This window comes from Pinus tabuliformis, chromosome Q, assembly GCF_031772625.1.
Source record: "Pinus tabuliformis cultivar Carrire ecotype Pingquan chromosome Q, CPIR1, whole genome shotgun sequence".
Classification (NCBI taxonomy): Eukaryota; Viridiplantae; Streptophyta; class Pinopsida; order Pinales; family Pinaceae; genus Pinus; species Pinus tabuliformis.
This window is the reverse complement of record NC_142296.1, coordinates 462,015,392-462,040,280: the sequence shown is the minus strand read 5'-3', so window position 1 is coordinate 462,040,280 and position 24,889 is coordinate 462,015,392. Positions and strand designations below refer to the sequence as shown.

The 24,889-nt window shown below is 36.9% G+C and overlaps 1 protein-coding gene across 2 annotated transcripts in view; it reads right to left on the bottom strand.

Annotated features, from left to right (window-relative positions):
- Positions 1–5,711: 5,711 nt before the first annotated feature.
- LRS1 (Transducin/WD40 repeat-like superfamily protein) overlaps positions 5,712–24,889 on the bottom strand; it is a 255,485-nt gene continuing 236,307 nt past the window's right edge. For both annotated transcript variants that reach the window (XM_089384693.1, XM_089384692.1), the window contains 3 exons: positions 8,304–8,397; positions 6,518–6,712; positions 5,712–6,342 (listed from right to left, as the gene is read on the bottom strand). In XM_089384693.1, coding sequence (XP_089240819.1) covers positions 6,244–6,342; positions 6,518–6,712; positions 8,304–8,397 — 388 coding nt within the window. In that variant the 3' untranslated portion in view covers positions 5,712–6,243. The remainder of the gene's footprint in view (positions 6,343–6,517; positions 6,713–8,303; positions 8,398–24,889) is intronic.

Genomic DNA, 24,889 nt, shown 5'->3' with positions numbered 1-24,889 from the left:
TGTTATGTGAGCTCTAGAAGAGAGACTTATCTTTGATCCCTAGTGAGATCCTTCACCTATGAAGATAATTCCTTCTTTTGTGCAACCGAGCTTCTTCTTGATATGTAGTTGCAGACTTGATGTGACAACACTACAACCCTAGTTTCTGGCACGTGGGAGGTTTCCCTTATACTTTTGGCTCATGTCTCATTCGCTTGAGAGACCCTCTTCTTCGCTTGAGTAGGAGGCCTTATAGGCCTTAGTTACTAGTGCAAATGATAATATGTGTATCACTGTGATCTTGTTGCTGTTATGACCGTAGATTGCCCTTCTTTTCTCGCATGTATGATTGTTTTTCACCCTAAAAACGGTCCCTTCAACTTCAGTTAGACTTCTCCTTCTTCGTTGCACTAGAGGCTCCTTAAACTCGTTTTCCCTTCCCCGTTAACTTGTCTTCCTTCTCGCTAATTTCATAGATATTGTAGGCTTGTTGTTGTAGGAGTGGACAACCTCTATATATAGAGGATTGTCCCTCCTTTATGCTAACTGGAGGCCGACTTGAAGGCAATAGGTCGACTTCACTTCTTTTGCATCAGAATTGCTTCTTTGATGATGTTGTTGCATGGAGAGGACTTTGACTTTGCTTGGAGAGATATTCTTTCTCTTATACAAATATATACATGGTGTAACATGCTCTTAAGGTCTTCAACATTTTCTTTTGACTCTTTGACTCACTTATAGCACTTTAACATGTGCTAGACCTGTTTCAATGAGCAAGAAACTCATTGATAAATATAACAAAAATAATATTTCTTTTCTTGAATAAATACAAATATCAAAAGTATATTTATGAAGACCGAACCTCGTTACACTTTCTTCAACAAGTCATGTGTTCCTTCCAACTAGGTCATCATTGTCTAAGTTAACGTTGTTCTCTCTCACACATTGGCTTGTATAATGGATATGCAAACTTCTTACTCTTCATTATAAATGCTTATTAGTATACATAGTAAATTTCCTTCACCATAAGATAGAAAATTGTTATCCTTGAACTCTAAAACCTTTAAACCTTTTTTTTTATGTTGCCATCCTTTCTTTTGTTGACACTTTAAAATTATATAGGTCATTCATACAACCCTTATCAATCGTCCTTAGTTGTCATTTATGTTGCTAATCTACTCATTAATACCCTTAAGAGACCTTGACATTTGAGAAAGTGACCTCTTTAATTTATTATTAAATAAATTTTGTCTAAGCTTTACTACATTCTATAGTGTGATCAATTTTGCCACCTTGCTTATTTAGCATGAACCCTTTCTAGGCTAGAATACTATCATTATGCTCTTTTCACATTTATATGTTATCTTCTTTGTTCCTGTCATATAAGCACTCATGGGTTACTACCTTTATAATTTAATGTCACCATACTTCTTACCATTCCTTAAAATTATCTTCATCGTTATCTATCAATTACCTTCATTGGATGATTGATAATATTCTCATATGCATCATCTTTATAGTTGTCATTCATGCTTATCTTATGAAAATTTTCAGATTTTATTTTTGGAGTACATATCCAAGTGAACAAGATACTTCAACATGTGTCGCTTACCACATTTCCAGATTATTTGTTTAGTCATTTATGTATTCAGGCCATAACCATTAATTAGAATTATATAGGTTAGTAAATAGAATTGTATAGGTAATTAATTAGAAGCTCTGATACCATATATAATGGCTCACACTTAAAACATAATTAAATACAAATTAGTTACCGAAATTCACGGCCATCATCATCAACATAAAGAAGATTTCAATCAATCAACTATCTTTGCCATTGAATCTCTCATGTCCTAGAAGTCTTCTAGAAAAAGAATCATTACATCCTCATCCTCATCCATTAAATAAAACAATTTGTTCCAAAAATGGAAAGATAGTCTTCATGCACATAATCCATGTGTCATCATCCAAATTGCTATTGTCTTAAATTCTTCTTAGCTTAGTTTTTTTCCATAATTGCCACTTGTTTATTTATTTTTTTTACTTTTTATTAACTTGAATCCATTCTTACTATTTTTATAGTTTCATTTATTTGTTTATTCAAAACTTCACTTTATTATTTATTATTTTATTTATTAATTATTATTCTCGCTTTTTATTATTTATTATTTTATCTAATTTTTTGTTGTTTTGATAATATGGGATATTATATATGAAATGGCCTTGCATTATAGATAGTTGGCATGTATATACCCATGCAAAAGGTAATTACAATTCATATCAATAAAAGCACGCAGAGAGTGGTACTCTCTTTCTCTCTGTCGCTCTTTCTCTCTCTCTCTCTCTCTCTCACACACACACACACGCTTGAAAATTAATGTGAGAACAAAAACATCGATTACTTTGAGGGTTGACCTCAATTACAAGTAGGATTAAGGCTCATGTTTCAAGTTTGAAGTTCAAGGACTCTTGGTGGTCTCATGATATGTGGCTCTTGGTGTTGTTTCATCTTGATTCAAATTGTGACTTTGAATTGGAATTTTGTTCTCCTGGATATTCTTTGATGGACCCTAGCCTAATGGTTTGCTCACTTCATGCTATGTTGGCCTTCGTTCACATGGTTTTGGTAGCTCATTTTTTTACTATGATTAGTGGGACTTAGGTTTTTACTCGCTTGGCGACACAAGTGTTGTTGATCGATGTGGTTTGAAAAATGTGTCTCAACATGGCTAAGGGTTTTCAGATTCTAATTCATGTGGCTTAGTTTAGTTTGGTTGGTCCAAGTTATTTTGCATGGTTTTTCTAGTTTGGTGGTGTTCACTACTTGAGAAGCTCTCTACTTCTCTCAACACAAATTTGCAAAAGATCAGTGTCTTTTGCATTATGTTTTACTCCTCTAGGGAATGTTAGTCAACAAAGCTAGTTTTGCTACACTAATTGTTGTGGGTACATATATGGGGTTCATTTCACTATTATGTCAAGATACCAAAATGCATCATAGGCATTATGGGAAATGTTGATTGTATGCAACGACTCAAATCCACAAAGTTTTAAGAAGTCAAGGACTATATCACTGATAATAGGAACTCGATTTTCTCAATCACTTAAAGAATGCATTTCCAAGAAGAAACTAGAAATTATGATGTTGCATTCACATTGGAAACCTTGTATAGCCAAAGGAGACACATTGAAAACCTCCAAACTAAGTATGTTGTTCTTTGACCTTTGGATGTGGATCTTGCTACACTAATTGTTGTGGGTACAAGGGGTTCATTTCATTCTTATGTCAAGATACCAAAATGAACCATAGACATTATGGGAAAAGTTTATTGTGTGCAACAACTCAAATCCACATAGTTTTAAAAAGTCAAAAAGATTATATCACTAATAATAGGAACTCAATTTTCTCAATAATTTATGGGATGCATTCCCAAGAAGAAATTAGAAATTACGATGCCACATTCACATTGGAAAACCTTGCATAGCCAAATGAGACACATTGAAAACCTTCAAACTAAGTATGTTGCTCTTTGACCTTTGAATGTGGATCTTGTAAGAAACATTACTTCACCTAATTAAAATATGAGGTTGTCAACTAAGTCTGTAGTGGAGGTAAAATAAGATGCGAGTGTAGCGAAACAGGGAGGTGAAAATGTTGAATGTGCACTAAAACATCGTGAACAGTGTAGAACATCAAAAGAAAGCTTAAAATCACCATGCTTTATTCATTAAGAATCAAGCGTGCAGTGTTTCTTAAATTTTGTTTTATATATAGAAAAAAAATCAGAATCTATACTAACCATAGTTATAAAAACCCTTTGTAGGTTGTGATTTCAATAGCTTGCTCCTTGAAAATCGTAGATATATATCTTCAATGGCATGGGCAAATAAAGGGACAAACCCACCTCTCTTTTACTCTATTCTCTTTCAAAAGAAAAAAGGATTTTACTATATGTCATAGTTCCCAATATAGTTCCCCTGATTGATGGAAATGTCAACCATTAAAATTTGCCTACTAGGCTTAAATCATCAAAATTTGGAAAACAAAAAGATGGAACGTAACTTCGCTGGAAAATAAATAAATAAATAAGCTTGACAGAAGAGTAAAAGTTTACCCCCTTATTAGCTGACTCATGCTTTTGATAAGTTCCACGCCCTCTACTAAATCAAGGGTGTGCACTAGGTTTTTTAAAACAGAAAAACATCAACGCCATTTTATCTTCCATTCAAAGCCCCAGAAATATATATTGTTAGCATAAACGCTTAACCTATTAATTAGAGGATTTTGGGCAGCAACCGAACAGTCGTCCTCCTGATATAGCCAAAGTAACAATATCTATCTGGTTACACATTTAATCCATACTGAATTCGTATGATTTAAGCATTCCCAGAAACACAGTGAAGAAGTTTCTTTCAACAAAGATGAAGAAAAACAAATAGATAATAAATGGCAACTTGATTCAACATTACTGTATCGAACCTCTAGTGATGTTGAACCAAAGAATATAAACAAAAGCGGAATTTTTTAAGAATGTCAGTGAATTTACAATAAAAACAAAACTGAATCGAAATATCTATTCAGCAGTTTGACCCAACATTTTCTCTTATTGTGTTATAATACCTGTTCAATCCCGGAATGTTATATTCTCCAGTAATCAGCGTACGTTATTCATTATTCAAGTCTAGATTTAGTATGACAGCTACCCTTCAGGTGCTGGACATTTTCTAACCAAAAGCACTAACTGTTGAGATATATTGCTTCTTGTCAAAGCGGAGTTCCTACCATTAAATAATTATGAACCATTAACTGCCTAAATTGTTGCTTCCATGAAAGATCCCATTAGTCCCGTCAGTTGAAAATAGAACGACATCATTAACCCGCAGGTACTTTCGACATTAACTTCAGAATAAAAACTTTGCAGTCTACCATTTATAATTTTTGGAGTTTTTCTGGGCATATTTTCTACTTTACCCATCAAAGTCAGCATTTGCAGCCTACTTGTTATATGTTTTTGGAGTTTTTCTGGGCAAATTTTGCCCAGAATCTAGCAGGATCTGTTGTAATCATAAGTTTGAGTCGTGAACTCTCGACAATCTGAGTGCCCGGAGTTTTCAGGGGCGCTGAATTCATATATACAGTTAAAAAAATACATTTTAAACAACAAAAAATCATGATTGAACCAAAAATTGTTTCGTTGAATTCTGGCCAAAAAAAACTCCAAAAACATATAAAAAACATATAATAATTAGACAACTACCAAAAACTCCTACTCTTTGGAAATTTTCATTTATTGTTTTCTGGTACCGTCTCATGCCATGTGATGAAAAATGCCACTAATTACTTTGACAGTATTCATATACGTATTCGTGGGCCTCAAAATACTTGTGAATTTCAATCTACTGTCCAAGCCAAGTTAATCCCTATGTTCTCTTAATAGAAAACAACACATACATTGTTAAATTCAAATAATAATGAATATCTTGTTTCAGTTCTACTACTTAAGCGTATTGCCATCCAACACAATGTCTTGTGAACATCTTGCTTCAGTTTAATTACTTAAACGTATTGCCATCCAATACAATGTCCTATAGATACCATGGTATACCATGGTACAGCAATGAGTATTTGATTAAAAAGAGGGGGGGGCACCCAGAAACTGATTATATCATGCATGGCATACACGTAGTGAATTGAAACGCTGTAATGCTTACATCAAAATCAATATATGAGCTACTTTTAAAACACTTAGAAGTGCCCAATTTTGCATTAAAACACAAGAACATTCTGTGGACAGATGTTTTACATGCAGTGATAATCAATTCACTCTCTTCAACAGATCCTGTAACCTTTTACGAGGATATTATCATTGATGACTCATCTCAAAGATAACGCTGTATGCTCTCAGGAATGAGGATAACCCTCGAATTTTCTCCTTGCTTGGAGACAAATTTTATTCCACACCTTGTTAGAGGCAGCCTTTACATGTGAACTCTTCTGTTTTTTTCCATGTTAGTCTACACAATGAAAAAGAGGTACCTCGTCATGGCACCACTTAGAAAAAGTATCGATACCAGAAATGAATACATGAATACTACACCTTTCATTTTGTTCCTCTTAATTATCCAACAGATTTTGCATATGATGAAGAAAACAAGTTATGAAGATTGCCATCTGAAAACGACACAATTCAGAAAGCAAGCAAAACATTGTATCAGACTACTTTATTACAAGGTTAAAGACATCTCGAAAAGATGTGCGAAGATTCATCTATTTTGCACTAGTCTGTAGTAGAGATACAAGTCATCTGGTTTCTTCCAGATGTATGTTCGCACCGTTGCCAAACTCATATCAGGTGAGAGCACCTGTCGACAATATGAAGGCATCAGGTAACATGATTGTAAAAAGTGCAAATAACCAAAAATGAAACTGATAAATGGTTTATCGATGTGTATTCAATATTTTAAAATGCCTAAATACCCAAACACCCATGCCATAATTGCTTTACAGAACTAAAGATGGTACAGGAAAAAAGCACACCTGATTGTTACAAAGAATTTCCACCAATGGCTTTGCTTTCTGCTGCCAGACTCTTGCACCAGATCTAAGAGAACCATCTCCAACTACTGCTGCATGTGATTGGTTTCCACTTAATCCTGGAGTAAAAGGTGTTTCTGAATTGCTAGAATCCAGTGGTCTATCAAGGACCATTTTCTCTAAAACATAATTTATAACCTGCAGACGAATTAAATAATGCAGTATTAACTCCTTGATAATACTCCAGGAATGAGGGGATTGATTATTACAGAAATCTTTGCTAATGTATAGGTAATCTCAAATTTTGGGTAACTAAAAACGAGTAATCTAAGTTTTAAGCTATGTTGCACTGGTTTTGGGGACGGGGGACGGCAGGGACAGTGAGATGAGTCCCCGAAACGGCTAGAGCGCACCCTCAAATTTACAGGGAATGTTGGGGATGGCAAATATATATATATATATATATCTATATATATATATATATAGTTGTTTCAAGCATGTAAGCATAACAAGCTATACTTTATAGTATTATGCACAACCCTTACACTTGCCAATTAAAAGTCTCAAACAATTTTAAAAAGGGTTGAATGGCATTCCATTATTGGCCACTAGACATGAGCATTAGCTTTAGGAAACTCAGGAACAATCTATCACATAGAACTGTCCTTATAGCAGTTTTTTTCCTCATATTCCTTGTTAATGATGACTATGTTAAACATAAAAGGCATTCCCTTTTCAATAGGTTTTGCAAACTTTTACAACTGTGTTGAAAACGACTATAAAATTACTTTTGTTTTCTAGAGATATTAAATTCATATTTCAGATTAAGGGATTGAATAGGAATTTATTTAAACATTTAGTACTCAATCCAATTTACTACTATCGGATTGTATTCACAACACTCGGGGTTGGTATGATGGAAGCACTGAACTTGAATGAGTCCTCAAAACCCACATACAATATATAAACGCTGAAATGATCCAAAAAGTGAAAAAACAAGAACAATAACCACAAGGATCAGCCTTTTAAAACATTGTATTTTCTGTTTTCTTGACATGGAAGCTGCTTTTTGTAATTTTACCATTGAAAATACAATATCTAAATCACTAGAAATCCAAAGTCAAACCCATCATACAATGAGCTGCAACTTGTACAAAAAATTTAGATTCAATGCATTCCAAAAAACATGAATGGGAAAAATGATCATATTGTTCAATCATCAATGTCCATGATTGTCAAAACTGAAGCTATATGCTTGGATTATCCCTAAAAGCTTCCCAGAACATCTCTTAAATCTTTCCAAAAAAACCTTGAAATTTGCCAAAGGCATCCCTGAAATCTGTCTGGAACATTCTTGAAACTTGTTCGGGACACCTTGGGGATGGCCAGCAAGTCCCCAAGTCCCTGATGGAGTCCCCAACAGTTTGGGGACGTTTCCTAAGGGTCCAAAAGTCCCTGGAACGAGGGGATGCAGGGTATGTGAGTATTTTTAGGAGGGACGGGTCCCCGTGCAACATAGGTTTTTAAGTCATGCTAGTGTGAGAAAAGTAACAAGTTTGTTTAAGTCCACTGAAAAAAGTAACAATGGTGCAAAGATGAGTTTTTGTCTATAGAAAGCCAAAAATGAGCTGGTTGATATCTGTTGCAAGGCAGAGACCAGACAGAGGACAAGGAAAAAGGATGACTTATTATATAAATGACTGAGCTGACTGGATTAAACAAAAAATCAAAATACTTTTGTTTACTTTTACAAACATCTAGAGAATAAACGCAAACACTGAGAACTCACTTTCTGTATACGCAATATTCTGGGTGCACTGAGTTTTCCCTGGGTAAGCACTTGCACAGTTGTTCCCTCGTATGGATGCAAATAAAAGCTACACCTGGAAATCCCCAACATAACTTTAGATGTGAATCTTTAATCATATATAACATAACCAAAATAACTGTGATATCAGGTTCCTGTTTGGCATTTCATGTTGTTAGCCATAAGATGCCATGCCATAAGCATCAAATTTTATTAGGTGCACTGTAATTGAAATAAAATATATCATTTCTCAGTTATCTCTCAATTTTTCTCCGTAACATAGAGCGCTCAATAAATACACTATGGCATGCATCAACATTTCTCTAGCCACTTTCAAAGGAGTAATAACAAATACTGCCTGGTAGGTTCATAAAGATACATTCAGGAAGAACAAACAAAACAAAAAGTACATCAATACCAATTTCGCATAGGCCATATGTGATGAAAACTTGCTCTAAATAAAGCCTCAAAGGCTAACTCCAGCTTCATATCATAGCCCCAAAGAAAGCTTAGTTAATTACATAGGTCAAAATAAACTCAGATGTTGACAAGGTCATGGGCTTTTACAAAAGGTCCATTTCAACAAAAATTGGATCATTACACAAATGTTAAACAAAGACACCATTAACTCCCAATTCAACACTGATTCCACTCAAATAGATAGAAGTAAAAAATTTATCACATGCATCCACCATTTTCACATACTGGAATCTGTGTCGAATATTCCTTTTCCTTCAAATTATCTTCTAAAGAGAAAACAAGTCATTTTCTAAATTAGTATAAATCAAGAATGTCGATTTACTAGGTTTACCAAAAATGGAGACCGTGTTCTCACAAAGGGTTTACACGTCGCACTGTATTTAAGAACCAAAGAGGACAGATGTATTAAAATGTCAAAACATACAGAAAATGAGAACTTCCTTCAAGTTCCATGCCTTAGGCTGGATGGTAATCAACAAAAAGTCTAGCAGTTAAAGTCGGGCTACAAAGGTAGGGGCTAACCATTGGGATTTCTATAATCTAACTGTAACAAGAGGACATACCACCAGGAAATGTCCCATGCATCATCAGCAGTTCAAGACAGGGGGGAGACCTCAAGGACGTCTCTTGCCATTCTCAATCACCAAGGGGCACCAAAAGGACATTCCCTACACTAAGGGGTCCCAAGGATGTCCCCCACAAAAGGGAAAATCAAGATGTCCACAGATCCCACAAGAGATGCACAAGCATCTCTAGTAAGGCTGAGCCACAAAAATATTTTAAAAGGTGAAAATGAATAATAATTGTAGTATTAATAAATATGTTTTACCTTTTTTTATCAATGGGCCCAACTATACTTATAAAGGCCTACAACACTCCCACAGCCCTAAATTTATATTTCGTAATTGAGGAGCAGTGAGGACTTTGTGTGCAGAAGCAAACATTTTTGTGACTGGACGACAAATTTTTAGCTTGGAGTAGCAAAGATTTCAGCTTGGATCAGTGGAGAGAGCCAGATGGGAGTATCCTGCGCTTGTAATTTCTATGTAAACATCCATATGAAGTAACGATAAAGAAGCTAGTTGATTTGATGTAAGGGTACTTCACTGTATTATTATTTTAATTTAGTAATGAGAAAAGCGACAACTCACCTATTTGAACCATCTAAAGACCAGTGATGATAATATCGGTGATATATCGCCGAATATCGGAAATATCGCCGAGAAAATATCGCGATATTTTGGCTCCCGAAAATATCGCGATATTTCTGAGATATTGCCAATATCTCGGCAAAATATCGCGAGACGACAGAAAATATCGTCAGGCGTGTTATGCCACGGCTAGAAAAAGGGAAAATCATTTTTTTTCTTCATTTCTGTTTCGGAGTGTTGGAGAAGGAAGGGGAAGAGTTGTGTGGTGGTTGTCAAGGAGGGTTTGAGGATCAAACAATGATTATCACCACCAACTAAGATTTTTTTGTGGATCAAAGATTGAAGAACAAGGAGACAAACTTCATTTCTTCCATTAATAGGTATGTTCTTAAAAACCCCTATGTTAATGATTTTTTCATAGATTTAGGGTTATGCTTGCTTGCCTCTTTTCCTACCAACATTTTGTTTCTTTGTTTTTTGCCATTTGCTATGATTTTCATGCCCATGAGCCAATGCAAGAGTTTTCTCCATATTTGGACAGCAAGCTTCATTTTTTTTTTCAACTTTCTTATGCATCCTCTTATTGCCATTTTTCATTCACATTGCAAAATGAAAATAATGTAGTAACTTTTTTTTAAATGAGGTGGTTATTACTTATTTTTTTTGTGTTGGGGGGTTTAATTTATGTTTTTTTTGTGCCCTAGGTTTGAATTAGTTCACTACAAATGTCAATTATGCCAAAAGCTTTGGACCCATTTTGGGAGTATTGGGAGGTTGTTGGTGGGGCAAATCGGGCATATATATCATGCAAATTGTGTGGGACCAAGATGTCAGGAGGGGTTACACAATTGAAATACCATCTCGCTAGACTCCCTGCACATGATGTAGATGTAATGCCTTGTATGGTTTCTAGTGTGAAGGTTATACAAAAAGCTCTTAAAGCAATTGTTGAACAAGACAGAAAGAAAGTTGCTAGGGAGAGGCCAATGGTCTCAGATAGATAGCTGCTACTTTTATTTGTTTTGCAACTTTTGCTACATATAAGTTTATAACTCATGATGATGAAATACTTTTAAAGTTTTATATATGTGATGTTATTTTGTTTGAGTCATTGATTGGACAATTATCAGGGATCAGTAGGATATGTGATGTTATTTTGTTTGAGTCCTTGATTGGACAATTATCAGGGATCAGCAGGATTTGGTATTGACTTTGAAGTTTGATGTATCATTTCTATTTGACATCATATATATTAGTGCTTTCTTCGTATTTATGTGCCAATCTGTTTAGTTCATGTTGTTATCGCTTTATATGTTTAGAAATCTGAAAAAAAAATGAATATGTTATGCATTTTTTATGCTTGCCGATATTTTGCCGATATTGCCGATAAGATGTTTTCTGGACCCTCGCTAATATTTTGCCGATACCGATATTTTCAACACTGATCACTATAATCATTGCCCTATAGAATTCTCAACACTTGTGAACTTTATAAGGAGGGGTGATCTTCCTTCTTCAAAATGGCAATGCTACTTCTTCAAGATAAGGGGAGATGTATTTCATCAAAGATGCTTGACGTGTGATCCTTACTTCAATGGAGGGAGATCACTTTGTTTTCTTTGATGATAAAGTAGAATGTGGAGGCTTCCAAGAATACATCACGTGTGTAGAGTTCTTCTTTCTTTGAGTGGAGGTATGGTCCTTGAGGTCTTCTTCTTCTTCCAAGAGTTCTTCCTTCAAGATGATAGAGTCTTTGTGATATGTTAGCTAGTCCTCCTTGATGCTCTCCTTCTTGTATTTGGCCCTTATGTATCCTTCTTTCTTTGAGTGATCTTCAAAGTGCCTCTTCTTGTCACCTTAGATCTAATACCATGTTGAGAAATCTATGGCAGCAAGATTAGGGTGATTTCTCTTTACTTGATAATTGCTTGTGATGCTTTTTTTCTTTAACTTGATGCACTTGTAATTAGCTTCTTTACTTGATTATTAGAGTGTTCATATCATCAAACAAATATCAAAGTATGAAGATCAACAAAACAAGTGGAGAGAAGATATACGCTGCTTGTCAGAGCCAAAACCTCTCCTAGAGAGAAAAACCCACAACAATTCTTCTCTTCTTATAGAATCTTCAAATGATGAATTCCAAGACCTATTAGACCCAAGACAAAGACCCCTCCAAGTCCAAGTCAACTTCTCCCTTGATGAGCTTGCCCTTCACAAAGTCAACCCAAGCCAAATTGCATAAAAGCTGCTTCAATTTCACTTTCAATCTCAAGTTCGGACCTGCAATTTTTCGGCCTTACCACAGAAACCCTAGCTCACACACGTGGATAAAAGAGGTTGAATTTGATATTCTCTCTCCTTGCTTGGATTGATTCGTCCTCATAAATTCGGCTTGCAAAATTGATCTTATTGACACCACACTTTGGCTTCTAGAGATGGCTGCAATTCGGTCTTGTTGCAACAAAAATGATGCCCTAGTTGTCACAAGTGTGAGAGATATAGGCCCAAACTTCGATTTTATCTCTCCTAGATTTTTTTGCTCTTTCTCCTTGTTCTTTTCTTCTTGTTTTACTTCTTCTTCTTTGTGATCGAACTTGCTTGGATGTCTCTTTCAAATGAGGTCAGGTTCCTTTATATATAGGCCTCTTGTGAGGGTTGAATAGTCATAATGAGGCCGACTTCATCTTTGTAGGCCGACTTGTCTTCTTGCAGGCCAACTTGGTCTTGGATGGCGACTTTTGAGTTTTTGACTTACAATAAATTCTTTTGATTTGATACAAGATGCCCAATAGGGTCTTTTACATATGACAATGACTCTTTGACTCTATGACAAATCCTAGATGCCCACTATGGTTGCTTGACCTAAAAGCAAATTGACCTAGAGCATGAAACCCATGCTAAAAATAATAATAATAACTTTTCTTTCTCTTTACATCAAATACATAAAATCAATAGTACATAAGACATTATGAAGACCAAAACTAGTTATATATTTCAACAAATCCAAAGATGTTAACTTTCAAATGCATCCAAAAAGAGACTTCCAAAATGTGTTGTGGTGCTTCTGTGCCAAATGTGTTCTTGGTTGATTTTAACTAATGCCTATTCTAAATTTGACTTCCTCTCAATTTCTCAAACCCTAGTAAAGAGTGAGGTGAATTGCAAGAAGGCTAGGATGAGGCACTAGTCCATCGTTATGATAACCACCTAGTTCTTCATGCAACCCGCATGCCTTCGTTCCTACAAGGGAGCTAAGAAACACAAGAGAACTGTGAGGTCATACGTTTTAACCTTTCTTCAAGACTCAAACTTATCAAATTGAATGAAATGTAGGATAGTTTCCTAAGATTTCTATCAACCAATCTAATGCTTGGAGGCTAATTTTAGAAGTGCAAGTAGTGATGCAAAGATGTGTTTTGCAGGTAAAAATAGTATTCCAAATGTGAAGTGCTTCAAGATGTTTCAAGGAGATATACTCATTCACAATTTAGGAAATAAAATACTTGCATAAACCAATGAAATGGAACTTAAATGATGTTGAAAGATGGCCGCAATATAGGTGTTAAAATCAGTGAATTAACATGAAGTATGGAGCAATATTAGCATGTGAAAATGATTATGAATGTAAACTATGAAATAGGCAATGAGAGAAAACATATATCAGCAAGAAAATAAGTTATATCAGCTACAAAATATGAGTTATACAAGCTGCAAAATCAGATCTAAAATTGCTCCAAAAGGACAATGTAAAGTGAGAAATGGAGTTACTCAACAAACCCAAATGACAGTGTGAAATGTTAGATCTATGGCATGTGAGAAATGAAGATAAAATTGCAGAAAATTAGATCTATTTAAGGAAAAATTCAGATCACACACATGCAAAGGATCTTCTCCCTAGAGAGGGGTGGGAAGCCAAGAGGATAATCCTCAACCTCCCTCAAAGAAACTTTGTTATTTTATTAAATGAAAAAGCCCTCCAATGGAATGAGGACTTTGATTTTTTGAGGGGAGTTTACAAAAAGCTCAAAAAGCAATAATCCTCCCCAAACAAACTAGATGCAAATGGAAGAACAATTACAAATGCTTGAAGCAAGGTACAATAGGAAGCCCCGAATGGGAAACTTCGCTTTCTTCAAAGAAAATAATTTCTCAGCCAATGGATCTTCAAGAAGAAACTCCTTTCAATTGGAAGATGAGAGAAAAGAAATAGTTTGTAAGAAAAAAGTTTGGACAAAAAAGGCTCCAACAATATGTTTTTGATCTTCAAACATTGCTCCTTTAAATGAAACCTCGAATCCTCCTAGAACTCTACACAAGGCAAGAGAGAAACACAAGTTAGAATAATGGTTATTCACAGATGATATACAATACGAAACAATGCATGCAACAAGAGGAGGAAGAAACTTCCTCTCTTGCGCAAGATAGGAAAGGCTAGAGCTTTCCACAAGCTCTCAAAAGCTAGATAAATTCAACTAAAGCACATAGTATAGATCAAGAAAGATTTGCATTCAAATTTTGTGATCTTAGCAAGCTAAGGTAAAGAAAACCCCCTTCTTCGATTTCTTTTGATGAGATCTTTGAGAGCAACTTGATATGGGTCCTTCTACTCTTGTCTTTGAGAGTGAGTTCATCTATATGAAGAGCAACTCCATGCCCAATATTCTTCAACAAATCAATAGATTTCTACACACTTTGAAAATATGTTAGCACTCAGAAAGGGATTAGATTGTACAATGGAGGAGAAGGCTAGAGATTCAACCGAGAATCTTCTAGTGCTCCTCTTCCTAGAGTATTTCTCTAATCCAAAAATTATGCAAGGTAACTTACATACATTAATCCAAATAATGGAAAAATGAGAGCTAATACAATCTAGAATCCATGTAGAAAATGAAGCATAGAGATTGAAGTGATATCACCTTAAAATCATAAAAGAAGAACACCAACACTTGATTTAACCCCAAAGTCTTTTATTATAGCATGAAAGAGAGATTACAAATTTGACTAAAGTCTACCCAAGCGCATTAGATCGTTCCAAGATGATCACAATAGAGCCCATGGCTCATTTAAATAGGAGAATGGGAGAAAATCCAAATGTAAACCCCAATGCCAAGTGGAGAATTAAAGAAAACTCAAGGCAAATTCGAATTTGCTAAGTGTGGAGTTTCCATCCATGTGTAGAAGTCAAATTTGAGATGTGCCAGCGTTATTTTTCTTCCATCATGTGCCCAAAATCGAATTGCTCCTGCTGGCTGCCATGTGTGATGAATGGTGGGTGAGATGGGAGCCATCTCCCACAAGTTTCTCAACCAAAATTGTTTCTCTTTGACACCTCTGCTAATGTTGTGAATAGACTGTTGAAACTAAAGTGCATTGCTAAAAAGCGGGGCAACTTATATCTTGAAATTGATAAGCAATGTACAATTGTAATGTTGGTGTAGTGTTTGGTGGAAACATTTCCCATGAATCTCTCAAAGTATAGTATTCAACCAAATATCTCATGCGTTAATTTTCCTCTTGGAAAAATCATGCTGCCATGTGAGGAATTCGTGCCCCAAGTTTGGGCCACCAACTAATTTTACCCATGTGCAAAAATCCATTGCCAAATCATCTTCCACTTGTCCCCTTGACTGCCTTCGACTTGAGATTATTTTCCAAGTAATTTCCACATTATTCTGGCATGTGGGTATTTTTATTTTTCCCCATTTTTTTATTTTTTGGGTTATTTTATTGCCACATTTTCCCCTAGACACAACAAAAGTGGGTTTTCTAGGGCTAAAAGTGATTTTCACCCCTTAAAGTATTTCTTAGTAGAAAGCCGAGGTGTTGAGGTATAATTTTGATTACTCATGACCCCTACAACTTCTCTAGACATCACTTATTACAATTTACATAAAAAAATTATTAAAAATTTCATCTTCGAGAAATTTTAATAATTTAATAAATGACATCTAAACCTAATCAAATTCCGCGAAATTCTATGAGCGATCTAACATGGTAATATACATTTACTCTAGACACTAGGACTCACTTAAGGCCTTACCATCAAGCCACACTCCAACTTTGGAGTAAATCTGGGAGAAAAAATGCAATTAATTATTAAGCGTTGAAAAGCATAAATAATTAATTAAGTGAAAAAAACTCCCTAGAGTGAACTCACTTGATAGAAAAGTCTTAAGCTACTTAGGCCTATTACATGTCTTTATTCATCATGCTAACATCACATTTACAACATCCCCACAGTGCTGTGAAATCTGAGTACAACGAAGAAATAAAGAGAGAGAAAAGGGCTTAGAAGGACTGATGAAATTTGGAACTCAATAAGTGCAAGAACGCTCTAAAATATCCTTGCGAATGGAGTCTTCAAGTGTACTTTAGTGGTCAACAGGCCCTTGCTATAGCATTTTCCTTAAGTAGTTTAAAGCAACAACTCTAGCACACCAATCTGCAATGACACTAACTCCCTTTGTAAGGGCATCACTGAGGGACATAAGACCATCCATATAATTGAACACTTCCCCAGCTGGTAGTTGGTTATCCTCAAAACTTAATCTATTGATTCTATATGACCTACCGGACACATGTTTCCTTATGAGTTCTATCTAAAAATTTGGTATTGAACTATACAAGTTTGAGAATGGGCCTCAGGTAGCCCGAATTGAGAGTCAGTAAGTCACCTTAAACAAGACCGAAGGTTGCTCAGAACAACCCTAAACAGGGGCCGAATCTTCCTCAGAAAAGGGGTTGAAATTCGGCCTCTAAGACAACCATAGAGGAGGCCTCAAGATGGTCGAAGCTAGCTTCAGGCAAAGTGTGAAAATAGACCTCAGAAAAGCTTGTGGCAAGCCCGAAATTCAATTCTCCTAAGCCTTGAAGAGGTCTGAGTTCCAAGGATAGGAAAGTAGCTTAGAACAAATAATTTTCAACATAACAAAAGAAAACCAAGACAGGAAGAAAATTGATCTTCTTTAGCCGTGATCACTGCACTTCATGCTACAAATAAGCCTCCTTCGTTTCTTTTTAACTAACTCGAACTGCTTCAAATATATCTCAAATTGATCCACAAATCTTCTTAAAAATACTTCAAAAAGCTTCTCTTAAAACTCACTCTGGTTCCATATTGATTTTTCAAGACTTTCTAGTCTAATAATTACTTCCAATAATTCCTTAATTAATTCTTCTTCTGTCACATTCATCATTAAGCAATTACACATAGAAAATATCAACAGTGAAAGGTTAAATGACTCACGATCACGAAGAGAGCCAAACACAAGGCAAAGTTTTTACCTTGCGAAAACCCTATCTAGGGAAAAACCCAACAACCTTTTCTTAGAGAAATTGTTTAATCTAACAACAAATTCAATCCAATTTCTAGTTAAGAGAAAGGATCAATGAAAGAATATTCACTTAAAGGTGTTGAATTGACCAAATAAAGTACTAGCCTTTGGGGATGCTAGAGCCCAGGGCAAAGTTTGATCTTGGAGCTAGGGCTTGGCTTTTCTCACAACTCCACTGTCGGAATGACCTCAAATTTGGAGGAGGTCTTGAGAAAACACCAGCCCAGGAGGGGGAAGGAGATCAAACTTTCTAGAGGGATAGTTCATCGGGAAAATCATGTCCTAGGGGACCCAACTTAACTCAAGAAAAGGTAAAAGAAGTTGATTTAAGGTGACCACCTTTTGGTAGATCAGTGCCTTTAGTTTTGGTAGAATGGAGTCTATGATGAATATGGGTGAGGACCTTTGGTTCTTGATCAAGAAGGCCTCAAGACTACTTCGCTAGCCTTCTACGTCAAAGAGAAGCAATCTTACAACTTTTATACTTCGATGTGCAAAAGGTGATGGCTTATCAAGATCAATTCATTAATAGAATTACCCCTAGGAGATTTCGTTCACATTACATGGCCCATACATTGAGACATGTTATAATAGAGACAAAATTCCACAATTTAAAACAATAAATGCATGCAGCAATTAGCCCTAAGAATAGCGAAAATCCTAGTCCAACGTATATGACAAAGTAAAACAAGAATAACATTAAAAAGATGTACTTACATGTAATAGAATATATCCCACCATCCACAATTTGACAAGAGAGAAGCTCCAAAATAAGATAGACCAAATCCACACATCAATATTCATCCATAAAGATCTAATTCATCCACTAAGAAAAAGTGTGAAATTATCAAGAGAGAGAAGAGATCCAATCCAAAGTGATGATGAGATAGATAATGAACTCATCTCACTTTTATTTATTATACACTAATGAGGAGTTCGAATTAGCCTCCTTGGCCTACATAAGCCCCAAAAATAAAATAATGTTCTAATAATCTAACTTTTGGTGACAAGCCCACCAAACTAGCTCATAAATGAAAGAATAAGCCTCTCAAGAGGTCAAATAATAATCTATGCATGTCGTAGGGTCCTCTAAGAGGCCTAATGAGGTCCATGGGTGCCATAATGAAGAGTAGGACCCTCAAAAGTGATGGACAAGGGGTTGGCCCTTGTTCTCCAAACAATAAACCTGTAGTGCTCTCAATGGGTGTGTGGGCACAATAACAACCTCATGGTCTCCAAATGAGTTGAAGATGCTTATAGATCGTCTACAAGGGCTCTAATGATGATGTAGGGGATGCCACATCGTCCTACAAGTCTTGGGTCAGCTGGGCAAAAATGAACCAGGTGCATCTTCCTCGTCCAATGGGAGTATCTCGAGCATCTCTAACCATCCTCGGCGATCCATGGAGTGTTTTCCACTGTTGTGGAGACCCATGGCTCTCAACACACACCCTACATGTGCCAATGTAGCCCTTTAGAGGTTTAGGACCCCGTACAGGGAGACCAAACCTAAGATCAAGACCATTTGCAATCCTGCATAAGATCCAATGCGCCCCCTAGCCTTCTAATACAACAAGTCATTAGAGAAATCGAGTAAATGAGCTTACCAATCAGGGACCACGGGTGGGGACTTCATAATGGCCTACCCTTTCATAATGGGCTTCGCGATGTAACAATGTCTCCTAAACTCTAAATGGGGTTAACCAAGTATCCCATTAGGTGGTTTCTACTTCTAAAGGGGATAATATGCTCAAGGTACATCCTTCAAAAGGCGGTGGCATGTGACAAATAGGTGAATGAAGTAGAAAATGAGAAGGGGTAGCCTTGGGTCACATGTTGGGGTACAAAGGTAGTTAATAAGAGGGAAGCCCACACATGGGTTTATAATCTATAGGAGGGAGCAATCATGGTACATGAGGTGCCCCGACCTTGATTTTTACACCCTTCTTTACATGCCTTTTGCCTTTTTATGATTTTCTTTGACTAACTGCTCGAGGCTCAAAGGGTAAGAGCATGATGTATAAGATAAAGCAGTAAATACCCCCTTTTAAGGTAGGGCAGTTCATTGTCTGCCACGGATTGGGACAATCATGGGTTCCTATATGATGAAAGAGGTTCATAGAACTTGTAGGAATGTGGGTGACGACCATGATGATGGGGTAGAGCTCATGTATTGGCTTTTTCCCACGTGCTAAATGTGTTTGTCTCGACCATTTTTTGCATTTTGTGGTACATTTTCCTGTTCAATGTGGCCAAATATGCTTTTATCTTTCTTTTTAGTTGCGTCACCCTCTGGCGCATCATTCCAAGCCTGACCCAAGGTGTGGGCAAGGGGAAGGGGTGAGCTAACCCTATGTGGATCCAGTGGAGGAATGTGGACCCAAGCGGGAGAAATGATGAACGGGGTAACAATGAGTGGAAAGGGGGTAATATGAGCGGATAAGGGAGCGGGACCACGCAACCAAAATTGGGGTTTCCCATGAAATACCATCCCTAAAGCCAAATCGTCAGTAAAAGAGATTCCATGGGACTAGAATCCAAGGTTAATATCCAAAAGGGGTCTAAGGGACAAGGGCACGGACCTGACCCATTCTTTCCATCGAATCCCCCCATTAATCCATGCCCAGAAGTGTCCATGATAAGCAAACTACATTACTCAATTACCAAATGACAAGGCATACCTTTAGGTTCGAGAGGCCCACCTTCAAACGATCATGGAGGATGGGTGAGGGACCACATGGCTGGCTCAGGTGGTGGAGAAATGGCATAATGAGGTAGTTGGTGGCTGCAAGGGGCTGCCGATTGTCAGCTGAGCACCATCTTGGAGAAAAAAAATCTTCTATGGATATCACCCACAAAATGATGTGTAACAAGGTTGAGCATCATTCTTAGGGCTACGAACTAATTATCTTTGGAAGGTCAAATCAATCACCTAAACTGGGCACTATCTTCGGGAGGGTGAGTTATTTTGTCAGGTCAAGTATTTGGACAATCCCATGACTGCTGAGAAGCCTAATCTAGACTTCACAAAGAACCAATGTTTTAAAACTCTGACTCGGACTGTGAACCAGTGGAAGGTCGACTCCGAGTCCGACTCGGTATCGACTAGGTGTAGTTGATTTCAATGACTCGATCAAAAAAAAAAAAAAAAACTTAATTTTAAATATTTCCATTCATCTTTCCAAACACAAAGCATTAGAATCTAGAGAGACGACAACACATGATCAAAGTAGACTCGTGAATATATCCATTATATCAAAATGGCACCCAGTGCACTGTCCAATACATGTAATATATAGAGATCAAAACAAAAACACATAACCAAGGAGGCTCTAAATGGCCTTTACAACAAAAGTAAAACATCACTAGTCACTACTGGCTACTGATAGGGAAGCCAACATCATTTGGCTCAGACTCTGAATCAGAGTCAGACGGGCAAACCCATGGCTCCTCCTCATCATCACAATCTCAAACTACAACTGTAGAAGTAGTAGCACTAGTAGGCGCAACAGTTGCATGATGAGATTGACGAGCTATGCACTTGCGTCGTGGCTAAGTAAAGGAAGTGCCTGCAAGTGGAGGACTTAGGGTTGGGCCTGGTATTAATGGATTTGTATTTAACTGAACATTATGTTCAACTAATGCCACCATCTGTAAATCCAAATCAAGACCAAAATCCTCATCAGAATCAAACTCTGCTGGATGACTCTCCACTATCCAATATGATGTTAGATCAATATCTTCCAACACAATGGGATTTGTATCAAGTTTTTTGTTCAGGAATTGGTTGCATCTTAGTCGGAGGTTGTATTGGACATAGACTAGATCATTTAACCGTTTATGTTCCAAACGGTTTCTCTTCTTTGTGTGAATCCTCTCAAAGACAGAGCAATTGCGCTCACACCAAGTAACACTGCAAGTTTGACTCAAAATACGTATTGCAAACTTCTGCAATTGAGGACAATGGCTACCAAATGCTTCCCACCATTGTGCTGCAAAAAACATAGTTGTGTAATGAGTTAGGTCAACAAATTATATCCAACTTTCAAATTATAAACAATTTAACAAAATAAGAATTTGAAAATTGGAATTGTTTGTTTACCTGGCTGATCTGCTTCCCTTGCAATCCTTGCTAGGTTCTTGCCAAAGGCACCTATGGCTCTGTTGAAACAAGTGATCTGTCAGTGTCTCTCCAACTGGTCACTCTTCATGTCGTCAATCAATCCATCTCTAACCTCACCAGTCAAAGCTTCTGCCTGCAAAGCTTTATAATGATACCATAGGTTCAGAAAAACCCGGTTGCATGTATAGGGCGATGGAGTTGATTGTTCCATCTTTGATCAATGATTTCCCAAATGGGCCCATACTTAGTCACTCTATCCTTGTATGTTGCCTTTATTTGCTCCTTTGCTTGAACCATAGCCTCATAAATGAAGCCCATAGCCAATCTTTCGCCATCCACCGACCGCAACACCTTAACTAGTGGCTTAACAACCTTCACAATCTTTGTTGCCTTTATCCAAAATATTTCTTCATTAACTTTCTTTCTCACATTTTTCCATCATATTTGCGAGACCATTGACATTCATTCCATTCATCACTGGAAAACACCCTTTGCAAGTTTCTATGTTGGGAAAGCATAGATTGCTATGCCAAAAAATGAGTTGCAAACCTAGTGATGGTGGACCTAACAATATCCTTGCCCACTATGTGTTTCCTCATTGGGTTCAAAATCCATGAGTGATTGTAGATATATTTTGTTATGCATTTGGCATGTTCTACATTGTTCTCGATCCAATCTATTTTACCAATATCCTCAAGCATAAGGTCTATGCAATGTGCAGCACATGGGGTCCAAAATATAGTTTTTTGTTTTTCCTCAACATTTTACCAGCAAGAACATAGTTAGAGACATTATCTATGATGATTTGAACAACATTAGCCACTCTCACCTCTTCAACAACCTCATCCAAAAGCTGAAGCAACAAGTGTGCATCTTTCACCCTATCAAATGCATCAACTGAATTTAGAAACATGGTTCCCTATAGGCAAAAGAAAAGAAAGTTTATGATGCTACCTAAGTCACCTGACACGGGGATTCGGGACACGTAGGATTCGGGATTCGTGGTGTCGGATTCGGGACACGCTGACCCCCCAGAACAGGACACGTTAGGACACGTTATATATTATTTTATTAAAATATATATATTTAATATATATATATATATATTAAAAATTAGATATTATCATATTTCTTACACAAATTTTAATTAATGATACAAATTTATTGATTTCAAACATAGATCTTCATCTATAGCTATTAGCATGCATAGTACATACAAAATTCAAATAAATGTCAGTGGTACTGGTCACATAAATGATAAATCTATTAAAAATTTAAATCATGATTCATAATTCATAACTGAAAGACAACTTACAACTACAAGATAGTAAGATAAACACACTGACAACTGTAGTTTTCTCATTAAGTCATCAAATCAAAATGTGTTACATAGGTAGTGTTGGTGCAATGCCAATGGCAAATAGAAATAGAAAATATAAAACAACTACAGGTATACAAGCCTCAAGGCATCAATCAGCATCAGAATCAGCATCACTGTCCCCATCATCATGGTCCCCACTGCTCTCCTCTACATCCTCCTCCTCCCCTGTATCCATAGTCGCCTTTGCATCTGCTGGTGTGGAGGCTGGCCCCTCTAAGTCATCAAATCTAACAGGCTCTAGCACTGGATCATTGAGATCCATGTTGGCCAATGCCAACTCAACAATGGTGTCCAGACCCATATCATCAGGAACAGTGTTACTTGGGAGCAGGAGCGAAAGCGGGGAGCGGGAGCGAAAACGGGAGCGGGAGCGACATATTCAGAAGCTCTTGGTTTGGTGCTCTTGATTAAATACGAGTTCCATACCCTAATACATGACAAAATTCAATGGAAACATTGCAATCCCCCAATCCTAAAATCCTGAAAAACTGATAAGTCTGCTGGATTTTGAATGAAATCTAAAATTCTACTTTCTCCATATGAAATCCAATGAGGCCGGAACCACTCTCAAACATCCTGAGTCATTTCATGGTAATGTTAAAAATTTAAGTAAAAGGATGAAAATGAAGATTAAGGAGAATGTCACTTTTACTTTAAGAATTTAACATTACCATGAATAGCATATCAATACTAGGGCATATACTTGATTATGAAGCTGCCAAAATTCTCTACTCCTTGCTGCAACAGCACAAATCACTTACCAAATGAAAATATTAATGAGCAAACACGCCCTTTTCATACCCGCGCTGAGCCTAGCGAGTCCTGGAAACTGGACATGTGTCCTAAAATCGCGACACACCCCTGAAAATCGCGACACACCCTCGGACACGACGTGTCCTGTGATTTGGACACGAATCCGGACCGAATCGTGTCGGATTCGCTGGATTCGGGATTCGCAGGGGGTTTAGGACGAATCCGGTTTCCTAGGATGCTACAGTTCCTTTGATCAGTCCATCCATCTAACATGATGGTACATCCTATTTTTGCCCATGAGCTTTTGCAATATTTCAAATATTCATCAATGGACAAAACCTCTTTTTGCAAAAGAGATCCCCTTACCTAATGCCTAGTAGGGCCTTTGAAGCCCTTTCCAGCAGCAAATATGGCATCAAACATAGGTTCATAATGTGGTGAACGAGAAGCATTGAAGGGGATATCAACAGCATACCACCATCTAGATATGTAATCACTCGCAGTTTCTCTCAATTCTTTCTTCCAATGGTCATCTAAAGTGGGTTGCATTTGACCTCTATTAGCTTGAGGACCATGTGCACTATCGGAGAGAGAGCAAGGTGTGAAATAACTTTTGATATCACCCTTCTTTTTAATTTTATCCTTACCCTTTCCTTGAATAGACTCCAAAGAGTGAGGAACATAGTGAATGGGGTTAGATGCATCAGTGCGAGGGATAGATGAAGAGCCCTCATAATCAAAATTGGGGTTAGTAGCGATCATGTGTTTTATACTCCTCTTCCTCCCAATTTCAACCTCTTTCTTTTTGCCTAGCTTTTTCTTCCTCAAACTTCTAAGATTTTTCTAGCAACTCCTTCCTAATATCCCCAATTTGTTCTGTTGGTGCTGAACATGGAGCAATTTGGCCTCTAATACCAGTCAAGTATTGTTTTAGCCTATGAATGTCCCCTCTACCTCCCATAATTTTTCTATGGCAAAATTTGCAATGCATTTGATTATCAATCATCTCAACATATGCCCAAGCAACATCTTTCTTTCTAGGAGCCATTTTCTGATATTTGGACTTGGAAATCAAAGGAAACAAATCTGAAAATGAAAAGAACAAAATAAAAAAAAACTCTTCAATGTTCATTTCTTTTACAAAAATTAATCTTTTCAATTTCCAGATTTGCAAAAAAAAACAAGCAAAGGCAGATTTGAGAAGTGAAAAAAAAAAAAAAAAAAAATACCTCTAGGCTCTTAAATGCTGCTCCAATGACTGTCCAAGAAGCTCCTCACTACTCCTCCAATGATTGCCCAAGAGACTCCTCACTGCTGCTACAAAAACCAACTCCACAACTCTT